Source organism: Eschscholzia californica, unplaced genomic scaffold (assembly GCF_041429995.1).
Source record: "Eschscholzia californica isolate CP2 unplaced genomic scaffold, dmEscCali1.0.p SCAF_1, whole genome shotgun sequence".
Lineage (NCBI taxonomy): Eukaryota > Viridiplantae > Streptophyta > Magnoliopsida > Ranunculales > Papaveraceae > Eschscholzia > Eschscholzia californica.
Genome location: NW_028238198.1, coordinates 43,163,543 through 43,179,647, shown reverse-complemented (window position 1 = coordinate 43,179,647; position 16,105 = coordinate 43,163,543). Strand labels below are relative to the sequence as shown.

At 36.9% G+C, this 16,105-nt stretch overlaps 1 protein-coding gene across 5 annotated transcripts in view; it reads right to left on the bottom strand.

The window, feature by feature from the left end:
• The window catches only part of LOC147566996 (spatacsin carboxy-terminus protein), a 31,835-nt gene extending 16,175 nt beyond the window's left edge, over window positions 1–15,660 (bottom strand). For 2 of the 5 annotated variants that reach the window (XM_086653592.1, XM_086653593.1), the window contains exons 1-5: window positions 15,344–15,660; window positions 13,546–13,736; window positions 11,191–13,461; window positions 9,418–9,493; window positions 6,280–6,402 (exon numbers count right to left, since the gene is read on the bottom strand). In XM_086653592.1, the coding sequence (XP_086509718.1) occupies window positions 6,280–6,402; window positions 9,418–9,493; window positions 11,191–13,461; window positions 13,546–13,729 (2,654 nt within the window). In that variant the 5' untranslated portion in view covers window positions 13,730–13,736; window positions 15,344–15,660. Of the gene's footprint in view, window positions 1–6,279; window positions 6,403–9,417; window positions 9,494–11,190; window positions 13,462–13,545; window positions 13,890–14,515; window positions 14,649–15,343 lie in introns of those variants that run through there. The other 3 variants (XM_086653589.1, XM_086653590.1, XM_086653591.1) reach the window with 2 other exon arrangements.
• Between the last annotated feature and the right edge of the window lie 445 nt (window positions 15,661–16,105).

The window sequence follows — 16,105 nt, the reverse complement described above, 5'->3', positions numbered from 1 at the left end:
CTTCTCAGGTTTCCCTTGATGCACGCTTTGAGCGCTCGAGCACAATTAAGTTAGTGCCTTACTCATCACCTCGCCTGGTTCATTTTGTTAATTTTATGTAAAAAACATTTTCTTGTTCTTTTACCTTTTAAGTCATTTTATTTTTATATTATAATGTGATACAGTGTTTTAGGGTTGGTATTCTCTAGTCTCTCCAAAGAAAAGAGTTCAGGCGGGAGCAAAAGAGTGAAAGGAGAGTGCTTCTTCTACTTTTAGTTTATGACTTGGAGACTTTTGGTGAATGTTAATGCTTTATACTCCCTCCTTCCGAAATTAAAAGTTTAATTTCTTTTCTTATCATATTAAATCCTACTTTTTTCAATTATACCTTTGTACTGGTGTGGGCAATATATACTGCCTTTATTAGCTATTAAAGCCTTTATTAGTATTTTGGTAATATTTTAGAGAGAGAGGTAAGAATAATTTGTGTTTACGGAAACTAGTCTTATGCAAGGAATGAAACTTCCCAAAATTTCACCGAAATTTCACGAAACGTTTCCTAAAATGAGATTAGGTGCACGAAATAACACTTACAACTACTTCCTACATAGTTTCCACCGACATGATCGAAATTTCCACCGAAGTTGTTGGAAATATCGAAATTTCCACCGACATGATGGAAATTTCGACAGACATAGTAGAAATCTAGCAAAAAGACCGGAGAACTAATATTAGAAACATATGCCTTCCTTCGTCTTTTTCATCTTCATTTCTCTTAGATCTCTCTTGATTTTTATGTTATATTTTCCATGGTTTTTGAATCTATTTGAATGATTTACGCTTTGACTTAAATGCCTAAATTGATTTTATCTTAGTAACACCCCTGATATAACTGTGTAATTGACGATACCTTCTCAAACTAACATAGTTTGTTAACTATTAACTATTATCAGTAAGAATGTTATCATTTAGGTGTTATAGCCAAAAAGTTATTCAATTTACTCTCGGAAGTAACTGTGTAATTGTTAGTACACCCTCGAACTAATAGATAATGTTAAACATCATTTTTATGCTTCATTATGGTTTAATAATCTTGTTATATATAATTGCATCATATTTCTATCATTTCTGTAGATTTGTAAGATTTCCACACTGACCGAAACATTTCTGCGAAACGTTTCCACTTTTTGACCGACCGAAATTTCCACCGAAACCGAAATTTCATTCCTTGATCTTATGTATAGTGCGACTAATCCATTTTGGGAGTCGAGAATGAAAATTTGTCCAAAAAAAAATTTCAAAATTCGAAAATTGTCACAATGGAAGTTTAACTTATAAACTTAAAATTAGTTAAAGTGAAAAATGAAAAAAGCGCCAAATTGCATACCCAAACTTAACCAATTTTAAATTTTAAAATCATCACATTTTATTGTGCCTTTATTTTGGTGCATCTTTTTAAACTTTTTTTTAAGAGTAATGAATTAGTATTATATAGAAGTTTAATTGTCAATAATTGCTCAATTATGGTAAGTGAAGTGAGAGATATAATACCTCGTTATAATTCTATGAATTCCAAAATATATGCTAAACATTAACATGGCTAAAAATGGAAAAGTAAATATTGTGAAAAAAAAATTATATTTTCAAAATGAGACTCTTAATTTGGGACGGAGGGAATGTATATTGTTGTAGTATTACATAGTTTCTCTATTGTTGTGTCTAATGTTGATTGAAGCTATGAGGCATATAAGGGGAAATACCACTCAGATATATTCAAACGCATTGAGTCAGAAGCACGTATTCACCACGTCAATTGAATTTTTTTGGGTGTCTGTGTTCGACTAAATCTCTAAAGAAAAGCTTAGGCGAGACAGTATATATGTTGCGTTGCCTAGGCGTCAGACAACATGGTGTAAATCTTTTTCTTTTTTGAAACCTCGCATAAATATATATGTATATATATATATATATATATACATATTGAGACGACAAGAAACTATAGAAAAGTTTTTGGGAAGCCTAGTTACATGTTACGACAACAAGGCCTCGCAATTGTTAACAGAGTCTTGCTGTGACTTTGTTAGAGCCCAACATAGGTTTATGCTCCAGTGATTCACAATTCCTTTTACATCCTTTTTCCACTTTTTCACTATGGATGTTCGTCCCCTTAAAGATTTTGTTAGTCCTCTCTTTCCAAATGCCCCATATTATGGCTTTTGAAACCATATTCCCAGTGTCCTTACTATCCTTCTGTTGTTTCGAACCCAGACACTTCCCCAGAGCTTGATTGATGTTCTTTGGAAAACACCAACTTAGCTTCAGGCTGCTAATGTAATACTCCCTCTGTATCATATTAAGAGTCCCAGTTCGGAACTCCAACTTTTTTCATATATTTTGTTCTTCCATTTGTATCCTTGTTTATTGTTGAAAAGCATCTCAAATGTTAGACAGAGTTTTCATTGTTCCACCTCACTTAATGTCAATATGCTTTTATTGTAAGTACTAATTCCAACAAATTAAAGTAGTCTCATTTAAATCGAAACTTTGTAATTGAAAATGATTTAATTTTTATTGGACAAAACAAAAAAAATTAATTAATGTCTTTTTTGTAATTGACTTGAATTAAATTACCTTTTTTAGTTGCTTCCATCAATGTTGATTATAAATTTTTTATTATATCAAAGAAAGGGCATTGTTGGAAAGTTGATGGATTTTATATGATAAAAAAAGAAATGAGACTTTTAATATGAGACATCTCTAAAAGGAAAGTGAGACTCTTAATATGAGACGGAGGGAGTAATTACAAATTTCCGAAGCGACCCTGCACTGAATGAATAGATGATTCCTGGATTCCTCTGCCTCTTTACACATAATGCATCTATTAACCAAGTAGAATCGCCTTCTGTTCAGCGGGTTCATTGTTGGAAGCTTTTGTAAGAACAGTGCCGAGTTGTGAAACTAACTCTTGAAGAATTGGTTTTTTCCAACTGAATTCGCTTGTAGAGAGTGTATTGTCAAATCCGATGTGATTGTTCTTCCGGTAGAAATTTTTTACAATGATTTTATCACCCTCCCCGTCTTTACACACTCTCACATCTTCTGTCATTGGGAGTGTGGCCTTCAATGACATTCAGCAAATCTAGAAGAATTGGACACTCCCAATCGTTAAAGTGCCTTCTATGGCTCAGATGTCAACACCCTTGAGTGTTGTTATAAACCTGGCTGATTGTCCCTTCTTAGTTTGAGATGAAGTATATAGCTGGGTATCTGTTCTAGAGGCAGATGGTAGAACACCAAATGTCTTTCCAACGGAGGATCTTTTGACCAATTCTCACCTTCCACTTTGTAAGGTTCATATAATCCTCCAGCCTGATCTGGACACCTTCCAAACTCCACCACCATAAGGTTGTTTTGCTCTATTCCTGATCCAGTCCTCTGAATCCCCACACTTTTCTGCTATAATGGTGTGCCAAAGAGCCGTTCTTTCCTCTTCAAACCGCCACAACCATTTGGGAAGGAGGGCATCTTCATGTTCCTCAGACTTTTGATGCCTAAGCCTCCTTGCTTTTAGGTCTTTGCAATGATGGACCAGGCCACCCAGTGCATTCGCGTAGCTTCTGAGCTATCGTCCTATAAGAACTCGGACATCATCTTATGATCTGAAGAAAACTTTAGGAAGGGCATAAATAGATAGGTACTCTATTGGCAGCGCGATGTCACTGCCTTAATTAGGGTAAGCTTCCCAGCTCAGAACAGTGTGTTTGCCTTCCAAGCCAATAGCTTCCTATTGATACTTTCAAGAACTGGACCCATAGAGCCTTGCTTTTGTATCCTTCTCCCAAAGGTAGCCCAAGATATATTGTTGGCAAGCTCTTCATTGGCAACTGAAATCGAGAGTGTCGTCCTGATCTAAACCGCCTGAGTTATGTTTAGAAACAATATATAAAGAATATTCAGACTAATTCACCTTGAGTCGCCGAGGCCAACTCGAACCATATAAGGATGTCCTTTAGTGTCCACAGTTGATCGTTATCCTCATCAATGAAAAACAGAGTTTTATCTGTGAACTGAAGGTGGTTTACAGGTATCTTTGATTCTGACTTTAAGTCTTGCTCCACTATCCAGACTTCCTCCAATCTGAAACGAGGAGGATTCGAAACGTTTACCTCAGTTCTCCGCAACGTTGCAGAGTGATCCGAGATTAGTTTTGGAATGATTATCGGTTCTACTTTTGGAAATTTATTTTCGCATTCCTAATTAACCAAAAAATTTTGTAAAAGGCTCATAGCTGGATTCTCTTGTTACTTGACCAAGAGAACTCCATGCCCTGCTTGGGAAGATCAAGCATATTATTCCTTCTGATCCAGTCTTCAAAACTTCTCATGCTTTTTTTTTTTTGAGAATTTGAATTAATATAACGAAAAAGAGAGGAGGGACTATACAAAGACAACAAGAAAAGAACAAAGGGAAACCAAAGCGACTACATGTTCAAGACGCTATCCCAACTAGAAACGAAATCTAAATGCGTGTAAGCCCTAGTCCAACCTAGAGACCTACTCCAATGAAACAGAACTCCCAAAACATCTTCCACCTCTACCTTAAACGCCCGAGGGGAGTCCTTAAAATTCCATCATTCCTAGCCTTCCAAATGCACCAACATATAGCAAAAGGGACAAGGTTCCATAAACCTCTCATAGATTTCTTCACTGGGATCTTACTCCATTGAGCCAGCATCTGGATCAGACTTTTCGGACTACACCAGCTAGTTCCAGCAGACCTAATGAAATAGGACCATAACTTCCCGGCCTCCGGACAATGGATCATCAGATGAGAAACCGACTCCTCTTCCACCCTACATCTCCCACACCTATTGGGTATAGCCCATCCTCGCTTCTTTAAAGAGTCTATCGTAGGGAGCTTACCTAGGGCTGCTGCCCACATCATAAAACTCACCCTTGGAGGGACAATAATCGACCACAAAGAGCTATAGTCATAGTGCTCTGACTGAGGAGCAGGATTATGACTAAGCCTAGAATAGCAATACCTAACAGATAGGATTTCATCTCCCTTATCCACCCAGACCCTAGCATCCTCCTTACTTATAATGGGCCTGCTCTGACTAATAACCTCCAACAGGTTGGCGAAAATGGGAATCTCCCAATCGTTAAGACTCCTTCTCGTCCTCACTTCCCAAACTCCCAAGGTCCAATTGAAGTGGTTATGAACCGTGTCCTTTTGAGATGTCGAGATGTGATAAATGGCTGGAAATCTATCTTTAAGAGAAATTTGACTGCACCAAGCATCTTCCCAAAAGCTAATACTCCTTCCGTCCCCTAAGGACCACTTAGTGATACTCAAAAAGACTTTCCCTCTGGCTGCTATTCCTTTCCACAACCCGCACCCATAGGGAGTTTTAATATTCGACAAAACTTCTCATGCTTGAGGTGATCTTTCTAACATTTCTCTTTCCATGGACAAATCTCACAAAGTTAAAATCTCATTCAATGCACCGCAGAAGGTTCCAGGAACGTCGTCTAACTCAGTCCACATCTCCATTCTTCTTTCCTTCACACAAGGACCATAACACCCGTCAAAAGCCAAGTAAAGTGGTCGAGTTTTTGTTTCTGAAGACTAAGGATAAACAGAACACACCTATATGGCGATCTACTAGTTCCAGAATATCTGGAATCCATACATAAGATCTCCCCTGATGCACCCACAGACGGGGCTGCGCAATCACAACTGATATCAAACTAAACCCTTCTAACTAAAGCGAGATAAATTGGTTCAGTCTTAGTCTCTTGAAGACACAAAAGCACTTAACACATTTACTGGCAGCCAGGTGCTTGGAGTAAATCTTCATTTGAAGCTAGTTGTGAAGCATCTTAATACTATCCACACATATCTGTTTAAACTTTTTCTTTTATTATTTCCTTTTCTCTTTGAAGGTAAGATTTTTTTAATTCAGTCACGAAGGAAAGTGCATGTAGAGAGGCGGCTGAAGGAACCCTCTATTACTGGAGTAGGGGAAACGAGTGGACAAGATATCTGACAATTGTTGATTTCAGGACAACTTGGGAGGCGATGATTTCCTCAATACAACTTTTTGGTTGAATTAGGCTTCGGTTGGAGTCTTTTTTTTTGTGATTTGAGTTTACCCGACATGTGGGAAACTCGTATACTTTTCATACGGCTACTTTTTTCATACTTCTCAAATTTTTGAAAAAAAATTTGTAGACTTTTGCCACAAAAGCAAACTTAAATATGACAAGAACGTGACACAATAAGCACAAAGCATACCTTGATGCAAAAGCAACCTCACTATCACTACCGACTCTGCAGAATATCTGATGAACAGCAGTAAAGAGCAACCTGAGGATACCATCTTCTGCTAAATTGACATCAGCAAGCCTTTCAAGTGATCTGTTCCACCCAAATAAGAAAGAAAACTTAGAGAGTAACTTCTAATCAAATAAATATAACCCATAACAGAGAATTAGCAAAAGTTGCTTACACAATTAAAATTAATATCCTTAGAAGATGAGCCGTTCTATTGAAAAGTTATACTCATATTTCAGGTTATAGCGTTGTGTGCTTTAGGTGGGTATAATTGTATTAGCATATTCTTTTGGTGACCAAGAATTCACTAAGCTTGTCACTCCCTTATCACTCATCAGTAAACATAATATTTATGGGAACCACAACTCCCAGATATAGCATCATCAACCATCTGATAACGTGTGAAATCATTTTGGAACCCTGCTTAGCTACGCATGGGGACCTACAAAACCGGTGATAGAGAACTTCCTCTGATGGAAGCGCGCCTGGTGGCTGGTGGATCCCTAATAAAAAAAGCTACTTCAAAACTACCTTTCTCCGCAATTCCATGGACAATATGAAAGCAAAGAACACCTGAATCTTGGAACGTCTTCAAGCTTCAAAGGAAGAGACTATTGTAGAGACCAAATCCACAACACATGTTTAGGTGTCAAGATTTCAAGGATATAACAGGCCTCTATATACACACTTTTTATGACTAATTGTACTTGTACCATGACAGTATTCTTGTAATACTCCAGGGGAGCTTCTGACGCGAACCAAGTTCCCTTTAGCGCACTACCCTTAAGGACAGGTCACTTTATGATAAGAAGTGATTTTACTTATTTACCGTTATTTTACCATCTTGTTGCTTTATTTTACCATGATAGTATTCTCGTAATCCTCCCGGGAGCTTCCGGCGTGAATCGACATCCCTTACGCGCACTACCCTTAAGGACAGGTCACTCTATGATAAGAATTTATTTTAGTTATTTACCGTTGCTTTACCACTTGTTACTTTATACGTACAAAGATAAGTTTCTGATTTATATAATAGTTTCAGTAGTTGTTGGGAGATCCTTAGAAGTGTTTTCACTTGCTATTTTTAGGTTATCTTATGTCTCAAAAGAGCCATAAGAGTATTAGGTATCTCTAAAGCCCAGGTAGCAAGTTTATGAGTTAAACCTAATGAATAAATATTTTGTTTTTTAAGTTTTTAACTATGTTTTGAAGACTAATGATTTTAATTACGATTTAAGTTTTGAAAACTACTTATTTTCGGTACACATGAATCTCTATGAAAAACTTCAGTTATTGTCAAGGAATAAAATTTTGGTTTCGATGGAAATTTCGGTCAATCTGGAAATGGTTGGTCTGAGTGGAAATTTTACAAATCCATGGAAATTATAGAAGTACGATGCAATTGTATATAACAAGATTATTAAACCATAATGAAACATAAAACTGATGTATATAATGGATTAGCAGAATCTATTAGTTTGAGGGGTATTAACAATTTCATAGTTACGTCTGGGGGTAAATTAGATAACTACTTGCCAATAACACCCAAAAGATAATATTCCTACTAATAATAGTTAACAGTTAACAAACTTTGTTAGTTTGAGAAGGTATTGACACAGTTATATCAGGGGTGTTACTACGATAAAATAATTTAGGCAGTTAAGTCCAAGGAATGAAATGTCGACATATTTCGACTGAAATGGTCGAAATATTTCGGTTTTTCACATGAGCGAAACGAAACACTAGTTACGTATGTTTCCAGCAAGATTTCCTCCGATATCAAACGAAATTGCGATCAGAACTTCGAAATATTCGAAATCACACCGAAAAATAACAAATCGACTCAACTAAAGTAAGATTTTCGGTCGATTTCTTCTTCAGTTGGTTTAAAGAAACAATACTTTCCATCTCCATGATTGAAACTCTAAGAAAATTGAAGAGGTTTGTCTTCTTCATCACAGTTGAAATCTTAGAGAGAGAAAGTGCGACAGAGAAGAAGGAAGATGACTCTTCGTCGAAACCCTAATCCTTTATTTTGTAGGGAAATTTTAAAAGCGCCCATTATAGGTGTTAAAGGCGCAAGACAAATTCGTGTGGAATTTGTAGGAAATAGGCGTTTTTAACACTTACAGGAGTGGCCTGTAAAACTTCTCCTTTGTTGTATTCCGGTCCATCTTTCTTATATTCTTGGCCTTTTTTACTTTAAGTCAACATAATCTTTTAATTAGTAAATATACCCCCTGAAATAACTTAGGAAGTTACAACTATTCAACTTAACCCCCCGATCTAAGTGTGAGATTACAGATTACTTCCGAAACCAACAAATTATGTTACAAATCTGCTAATTTTTGACCCATATGTGCTGAATAATGGTTAAAGAGTCTTGTTATACACAATTAAATCATCTTTTTATCATTTTCGTAGATTTGTAAAATTTCCACACTGACCAAAACGTCTCCACTTTTGGACCGACCGAAATTTCCACCGAAACCGAAATTTCATTCCTTGGTTAAGTCATGGGGTAAATCAATCAAACAGATTCAACAAACATTAAAAATGTAACATAAAAGTCGAGGGATTAACTAGTAAAAATGAAGATGAAGGAAGGAGAAATGTGTTTAGTTTTAGTTTCTCCGGATTTTTTGCTAGATTTCCACTATGTCGGTTCAAAACTTCCATCATTTTGGTGGAAATTTCAAAATTTCCAACAATTTCGGTCGAAATTTCTCTCACGTCAGTGGAAACTATGCACGAAATAGTTGTAAGTGTGATTTGGTGCGCACCTATTCTAAACCTCTGAACTATTTTGGAAATTTCCACCAAAATTTCACGAAATTTCATTGCTTGATTATTGTTTACACTTGGTACCTCTCACACTCTGGGAACTTTGAGATAACTTTAGTTATTAAAGTCACCTTGTAAGAGTTAAAGGTAGAGATCTTTTTTCATGCTTTTAACGTGGTCGAAGTACACCTCAAAGGGACACCAAGCAATGAATTCTAAGCACTTACAGTAACTTCAATTTTTATGACATAAAGACGCAATGCATTAGAAAAATTTGTTAAAACCAAGCATTAAACATATAACGGAGGATCTTACTGTTCTATTTCATCGGGTTTTAGGTAGTCCAGTGCCAGCTGCAAACGACGCAACCGAGGAAATCTCAGGTCCCACCCTGACAAGACATCCACAATCTTGCGACTTAGCGTATACTGAACATTAATCTTCATTATATCTAAAACATGAGTAAAGTATGCTAGATGCTCAAGTATCAATCTTCTTCGTGTCATCAAATGAGATAGGTAACAAGTAAAATCAAGTAAAAGAAGTACCAAACATCATACTTGCGCTACATGCAATAACCCCATCAATTTGTTCTATGAACAGGATCGACCATTTATGGGCATCTATAGTGGTGGAAACACAGGCTGTCTTTATCTCATTCAATCAATTGTAAAACATACATGGAAGTCAACTCGGATACTAGAAAAGGGTATACATATATATATATATAAGTTTTCCATAAGTATCACTGTGATTCACAAAAATATAAGCACCACTGCTTATAGAAATCATTCATTGCACGAGCCAGGTATACTACAGCCTACCAAAATGATTATAACAGTATCAACTATGCCATAGATTAACCAGAAGACGCGACTTTGCCACCGTGGAAAAAAAAATCAGCAGATGAATCATGAATTAACCACTTCTCTGCAAAGACTGAAGGGATTCCACTATTTGAGCCAAACAAGTAATTCCATGTAGTCAGATATCTCAATTACTACGAGAGGCTTGCTAACAGTAATTGGTAAAGGTCCACCAGCCTCTAGTGTAGTGGTTGGACACCCCTCTTAAGCCCATGAGGTCGTGGGATGGAGTCTCGGTGGAAGCAGTTTGCCATCAAGATTTACTCCATGTAATTTAGGCTATAAATAATGTAATAATTTGTCAGGCTTTAGGCCTCTTTGTTGTTGGGCTTAGGCCTCTTTCATTCTTGGTTTAAATTAGGCGGTTATCGTGCTTATTACATCTTCATGATGTATCAATGCCTTGTAACGATTAACGTAGATCGTAGTCGAATTCTCAGAAAAAAAAAAAAACAGTAATTGGTAAAGTGTCCTAGAAATAACTGAAAACCAGTTTCTTTATACTTCAGCATTCTGATATTGTACTCCTGGACATAAGGAATTAATTTAGTCGACATAATTATACTTCTTTGTAAAGGTAGTCTTGCGAAGCACTTTGATTGGATTGTTCCAAACGTTACTTTACCATAACAAACTAACTATACAAACTTTGCATACATAATGTGTTTAAAGGTGATTAGTAACTGGTGATTTTCCTCGATCGTATGGCAGATCATTTCTTCTACCGAGAGAGGACAGTGAAAATCAGGACCATGTATTATCTAGTATGTCCAAAGACTCAAACCTACTGAATTTGTTCATTTTTCTGCCATATTATCTAGATCGAAATATCCTCTTCTAATTATAGTGCAATCCAATGTCTCCTACCAAGTTTCATTATGACTATTTTTTTCTAAAGAACGTCAAAATTAGTCTCGAGAAGCTTTTCTTCCCGGATAATTTTCACATATGAGCTATTTAGTTCCTGGTGCGTACTATTAAAGTCATTGAGGCTTCAACATTGATAAAAATGTAGTGAAAGTAAGGAAGGTGCGACATCGTTCTTATTCAATAATGAACAAGCTATAAATGGTGTAAGCAACACCAAACACTAAGGATCCCTTCGCACTTCCCAACAGTAACCATTCCCGTGACGGAACCACCAAATAAGCAATGCAAAAATTGAAATAAGAGGATTTTTTAATGAACGAATTAATAGAAACAGATTGAAACAAAAGAATACCGTTTTTCAAACATATTTGATCTGCCTCCTCGGGCCCTTCATATAAAAGAACTCTATCCAGAACGTCTACTTTCCAAGGTGGCCAATCTTCTTCAGATTTCTTTGCTGCCAATAATTCACTCTGATCTCTGCTGCCTACAGAGGTACTTGGTCGCCAATATCGTATTGATTCTACAGAAACATTAATAGAATTGACTGCAACTGAGGGAAGAACAACGGAGAGGCCATCTTCCGTCACCAAGTACAAGCATCCATGAAAACAGCAACAAAGAGCGTCTCCAACAAAGTTTCTCTCCGCATCCAGAGAAGCACACCTCGGGACAGAAGAGCTCAGAGCTTCATCATTGAGAATTGTCGAAGCTACATGTAAATTTGAATGAACAATTTTAAAGCTCTTTCTCCCACCAACTTCACAAGTCTTACTAAGGCGTGTGATCCCAATGGGAGAAAAACAAATGGAGTCATCTTTATTACACCTGTCTGTAGGTAGAAGAATCCTTCGAATTGGGTTCAATGATAATATTGAACGTGAGAATCCTTGATATTTTATCTGTGATGAGGCAGAAAACCCACTCAAATAGGACCCCGCTTTGTATTCTGTTCCTTGAAGGGCCCAATCCTGCTTTTTCCAAGATATAGTATCTCCGCCACTCATTGTATGGAGCAAGAAATCATTTGTCAATGATAACTTTTTCAAATTCCTCTGATGGCCAATTTCAGAAGCTGCAGCCCCCCACCTAACAAACATGTCACGCCTAGGATAACTGTAAGCCGGTGGTAACTTCTCCGAAGAAAGGTTGTGGTCTGAGGTATAGTCACCAGGATAAATTAGATATACAACACTACATTCATCAATAGCAGCCAAAAGTGAAGAACTCGAAGCAACCAGCAATCTTTTGAAATTTCTTTTCTTGCACAAGTGGCCTTCATTTTGATCAGTTGCAGAACCATCACTTTTAAAGTCTTCTTCACTTTGTATATCAGAATTTCTTTGGGCCAAATCACTTCCAACAGACATCTCTTGCCTTGAAAGCTTTTCTGTTGGATCAAATCCACATATCTGTAAAACATCAAGACGTTCAACGAGTTGTCCTGTTGTTGCGCCATAAATGAAGATTAAGCCAGAAGCATTTAGACAAACAACAAGATCATCAGAAAATTGGAAGTCAGTCCACCTAAACTCTGGACCCCGACCTAGATTTGCATCACAAAGTTTCAGCAAAGAAACCCATTCCATTCCCCACTGATGTATCATACTGACCACGACAAATGCTACTTCATTCAAACTTCTTGTATTTTTTTCACCAGTACTAGTTTTCACTGGATCTACTGTCAAAACGAAACCAATTAAGCGACTTGAGGAGCTAGAGAATACTCTTACACATTTGAATAAGCTGGTCGTTTCTAGACTCAAAATCTTGGACGTGCAGTCAGAATTGATAATTTGGTCAAAGAAATCATCGCTAGGTAAATTTCGATGAGCCGATACCTCACTTGGATGCTCTACTGATGCAATATCAGAACGAGAAACAAAATCCAAAAATACAGATATGCTGTTAGAAATGCTGAATGAAACGACATCTGCAGAACCAGGAAATGATGGCTTTGCAGGAAACGTTGTCCAAATTTTGCCCCCCAACTCAGTTGTTTCAACTTCAGTAAGGAATGAGCATAACCATTTCTTTGATGTACAACTGCTTACATACAAGTTACCATTTCTAACCACGTCGCTAGCATCATATGAACTTTTTTTAGTTCCAATAGTACCATTTACTTGAAAGAACTCTCCAGACACTTCTTGACAGGAACTGAACTCCTCATTTGCCCGTGTATTGTGAACTGATGTGGTAGAAGGGCCCCATTCCTCCCACCTGCCCTGTCTAACGATGCATTCTGGCAAGGGTTTCTTAGTTTCATTGGTTTTGTCCAGATGACGAAAAGCATGGACAGTGATGTCATTATTGCCAGACACAAAAAGAAATTCTCTGAAAGGCATCTTTTTGTGTTGATCGTAGGTATCGCCACAGTGTCCCCAGGCCGACGACCTTACGTCATAAAGAACTGAGTGATGGATAGATCTTGAAGATCCACTTTTGTTGGAAAAAGCTCTATCAGAAACAACTTCTACAGGTCCAGAAGTGGATGGGGTATCGTCCAATGAATCTGAAGCACTAGAAGCTTCCAATGCTGAAGAACACAATTTTAAAGAACTTAATTGCTTATCACTATCAGGAATACGTCCCATTAGGTTATCCCTGTCCCCGGAGTCCCCTGTGGATTAAAAAAATCAAGCACAATTTGACGCAAGCATCAGAGAGAAGAAAAATCAATTATGGAGAGGTTTAGACAGGTCACCAGTAATCAGAGGAACCAACATAGCTTCACACTGATATGAAAGTAAAACCAGCAACTCCCTAGTTGGAGATATTAAAGCTTCACGGAATTCTGAAAGGTTGAGATGAGCTTCAGATGGGCCCCATGTGTGCAACTGCAGCAGTGCAGGACCATCTACAACGTCACCGGCACAAGATACAGCCATTTTGATCCTACAGTAAGTAACAGGGAAAAATAGCAAGAAAAGGTTATCATTCATAAATACTGTGATAAACCATGAAGGCTTAAGATAACTCAATGTACATAAGGGTAACTCCCCTGTTGGCAGGTCCAAGCCCAACCATGAGTCCTAGATTAAGTGGATTTCTATTTTCCAGTTTCCTTTTAGTTGCTAATATTTGGTTTTCCTATTTTTATTACGATTCTATTTTCCCTTGAGTTTCTTTTCGTTTTATGGTAGTATCTCTTTTATTTAGATTACTTGAAAAATATTAGAATTAGATTAGGTTTACGAAACTCCTCTCTGAAGAGATCCGCCAAAACCTAAAGGGAGGCTAGAATGAGTTATCTTTAAATTACAGTTCGAGTTTTGTTTTAAACTCTCTTATTTTTTTTCAGTTTTAAAAAAGTGACTTTTGTTAGTTTTTTTCAGCAATAATGAGTTTACTTCAGCATTAGGAAAGAGTTTTGTTCACTTTCTCTAACTCTTTTAAGAATATTTTTGAATTTTATCTATAGTTAGTTATCCTCCACGATTAAAAAACTCTATTGAAGCTTCCACCAAGAAGTTTATCAGATATTTGAGTCTTTAGTCTTTACTCTTTAGCCTTTCAAAAGCAACTACAAACCTAGACCAGTTGCCTTAAACATATATAAAACTATATGAGCTTGATATCTCCAACTATTGCTAGAGCCTTAGAGGTGTCTAATAGCCAACAATATACATATGGAGCATCAGTTTCCCCACACATGAGCGAGGCAAACTGGGTACCAATAAGAAGACAGAAGATAATCATGCTTGCAGTGCATCCCAATTAGACATTAACATGGAAATTGAAGTGCTCTTTCCTTAGAGGCCTATATAAGATTGTTGACTTCATTATTGTGATGATTTCTTCTCCAATGCTTCTCGACCTCCAACAACTATAGCCTCTTCGCTCTATAAAAGGGCGGAGCCAGGATTTGAAACTATACAGGACTAGCCTAAAATTTCTATAAACCAAATTTCTTCTTACGGTAAATATAGAGTTTTCTTCCTTTGCTTGGGTACTTGAGGGGGTTCGGACATTTTAGCCTAAAGTTAAATCAACATCCTACTCTCTAAAATTACAAAATTCAAAACTAGGTCATTAAGTCTTTTGGTTCACCTAATTTCGAACATGTAAAAATATCTCCATGCATCTTTGTCTCGGTTTAAGATTAGTGAATCAATATTTAAACCTCATACCCAATTCTACCCAAACTAATGAATGGGGGAAAAGGCCTACCTTAATTATCCTGACAATACGTAATACTTAAGAGGAATGCTAGTATTAATTATTAAGTATCAACTCAAAATGGATAAAATTGGGGGCAACCAAGAGAAACTATTGGAATGATCCCTAAATGACAATTGCCCCAATTTAAGAACTAAGGAGTTCTCTAGTACTGGGGGATTTTTCTTTGCCAATTCCTTTCCCATCATTCAGGGAATCAATTCCATTTTTATTTTATTTTGTTCCATGAGATAAAAATGCTTAAATAAAAAGTATAAGAACAAATTGTACACAATAAAAAATGTAGACCTAATAATGATTAAAGAAACAATACTTATAGTTACCTAGACAGTAGATAACCAGCCTGAGCCTTGATTAATTGATTACTTGATTTTGTATATGAAGAACCCTAGGTTTCACTTTGAATCTTCAATTTGTATACGCATTAGAGAGAGATGATGGTGTTAGGGAAAACTAAGAAGGAGAAACTGATGAAGACTCTCGATTAGATTCACAATCCAATCTCTCTCCCGGATTCATCTTGGTTTATAAGTTTTGAATTTAGATTCACGGCTCTTTCAGTCTTTCTCTCTCTAGTTCTTCCTTATTCAGGTTTCAACCGAGGTGGGGAAAAAAAAAATTGACCCCTGGCTGCTTTTACTGAACTGACCCCATACCTTTGAAAAATTAACAACACTACCCCTGGCTGCAGCCAGGCCCTGGGGTGGTCTCTTCATACCTCCGCCGCTCCGCCCCGCCTCTATGCGGCAAAAATAAGATCCTAGTTTCACGTCACGGAACTAAATTTCGAAATATTTCAGTTGAAATGACTGAAATATTTTCATTTCCATGCCAACCAAAATTTTAACTAAGTTTCTCTTAGGGTGTGTTTGATATCTCCTATTTCCATGGAAATGGAAGAATTTCCATGAAAATAGGTATTTCCACCGTTTGATACGAAGTGTAACTCCACGTCTTTAATTCCCTAGATGATCTATTTCCATGAAATAGTCCATTTTTAATTCCTTGCTCCCTCATACGAATTTATTTCCGTGGAAAGTCAAAAATCAAAATAAAAATATTTTAATATATTTATTTACACGAAA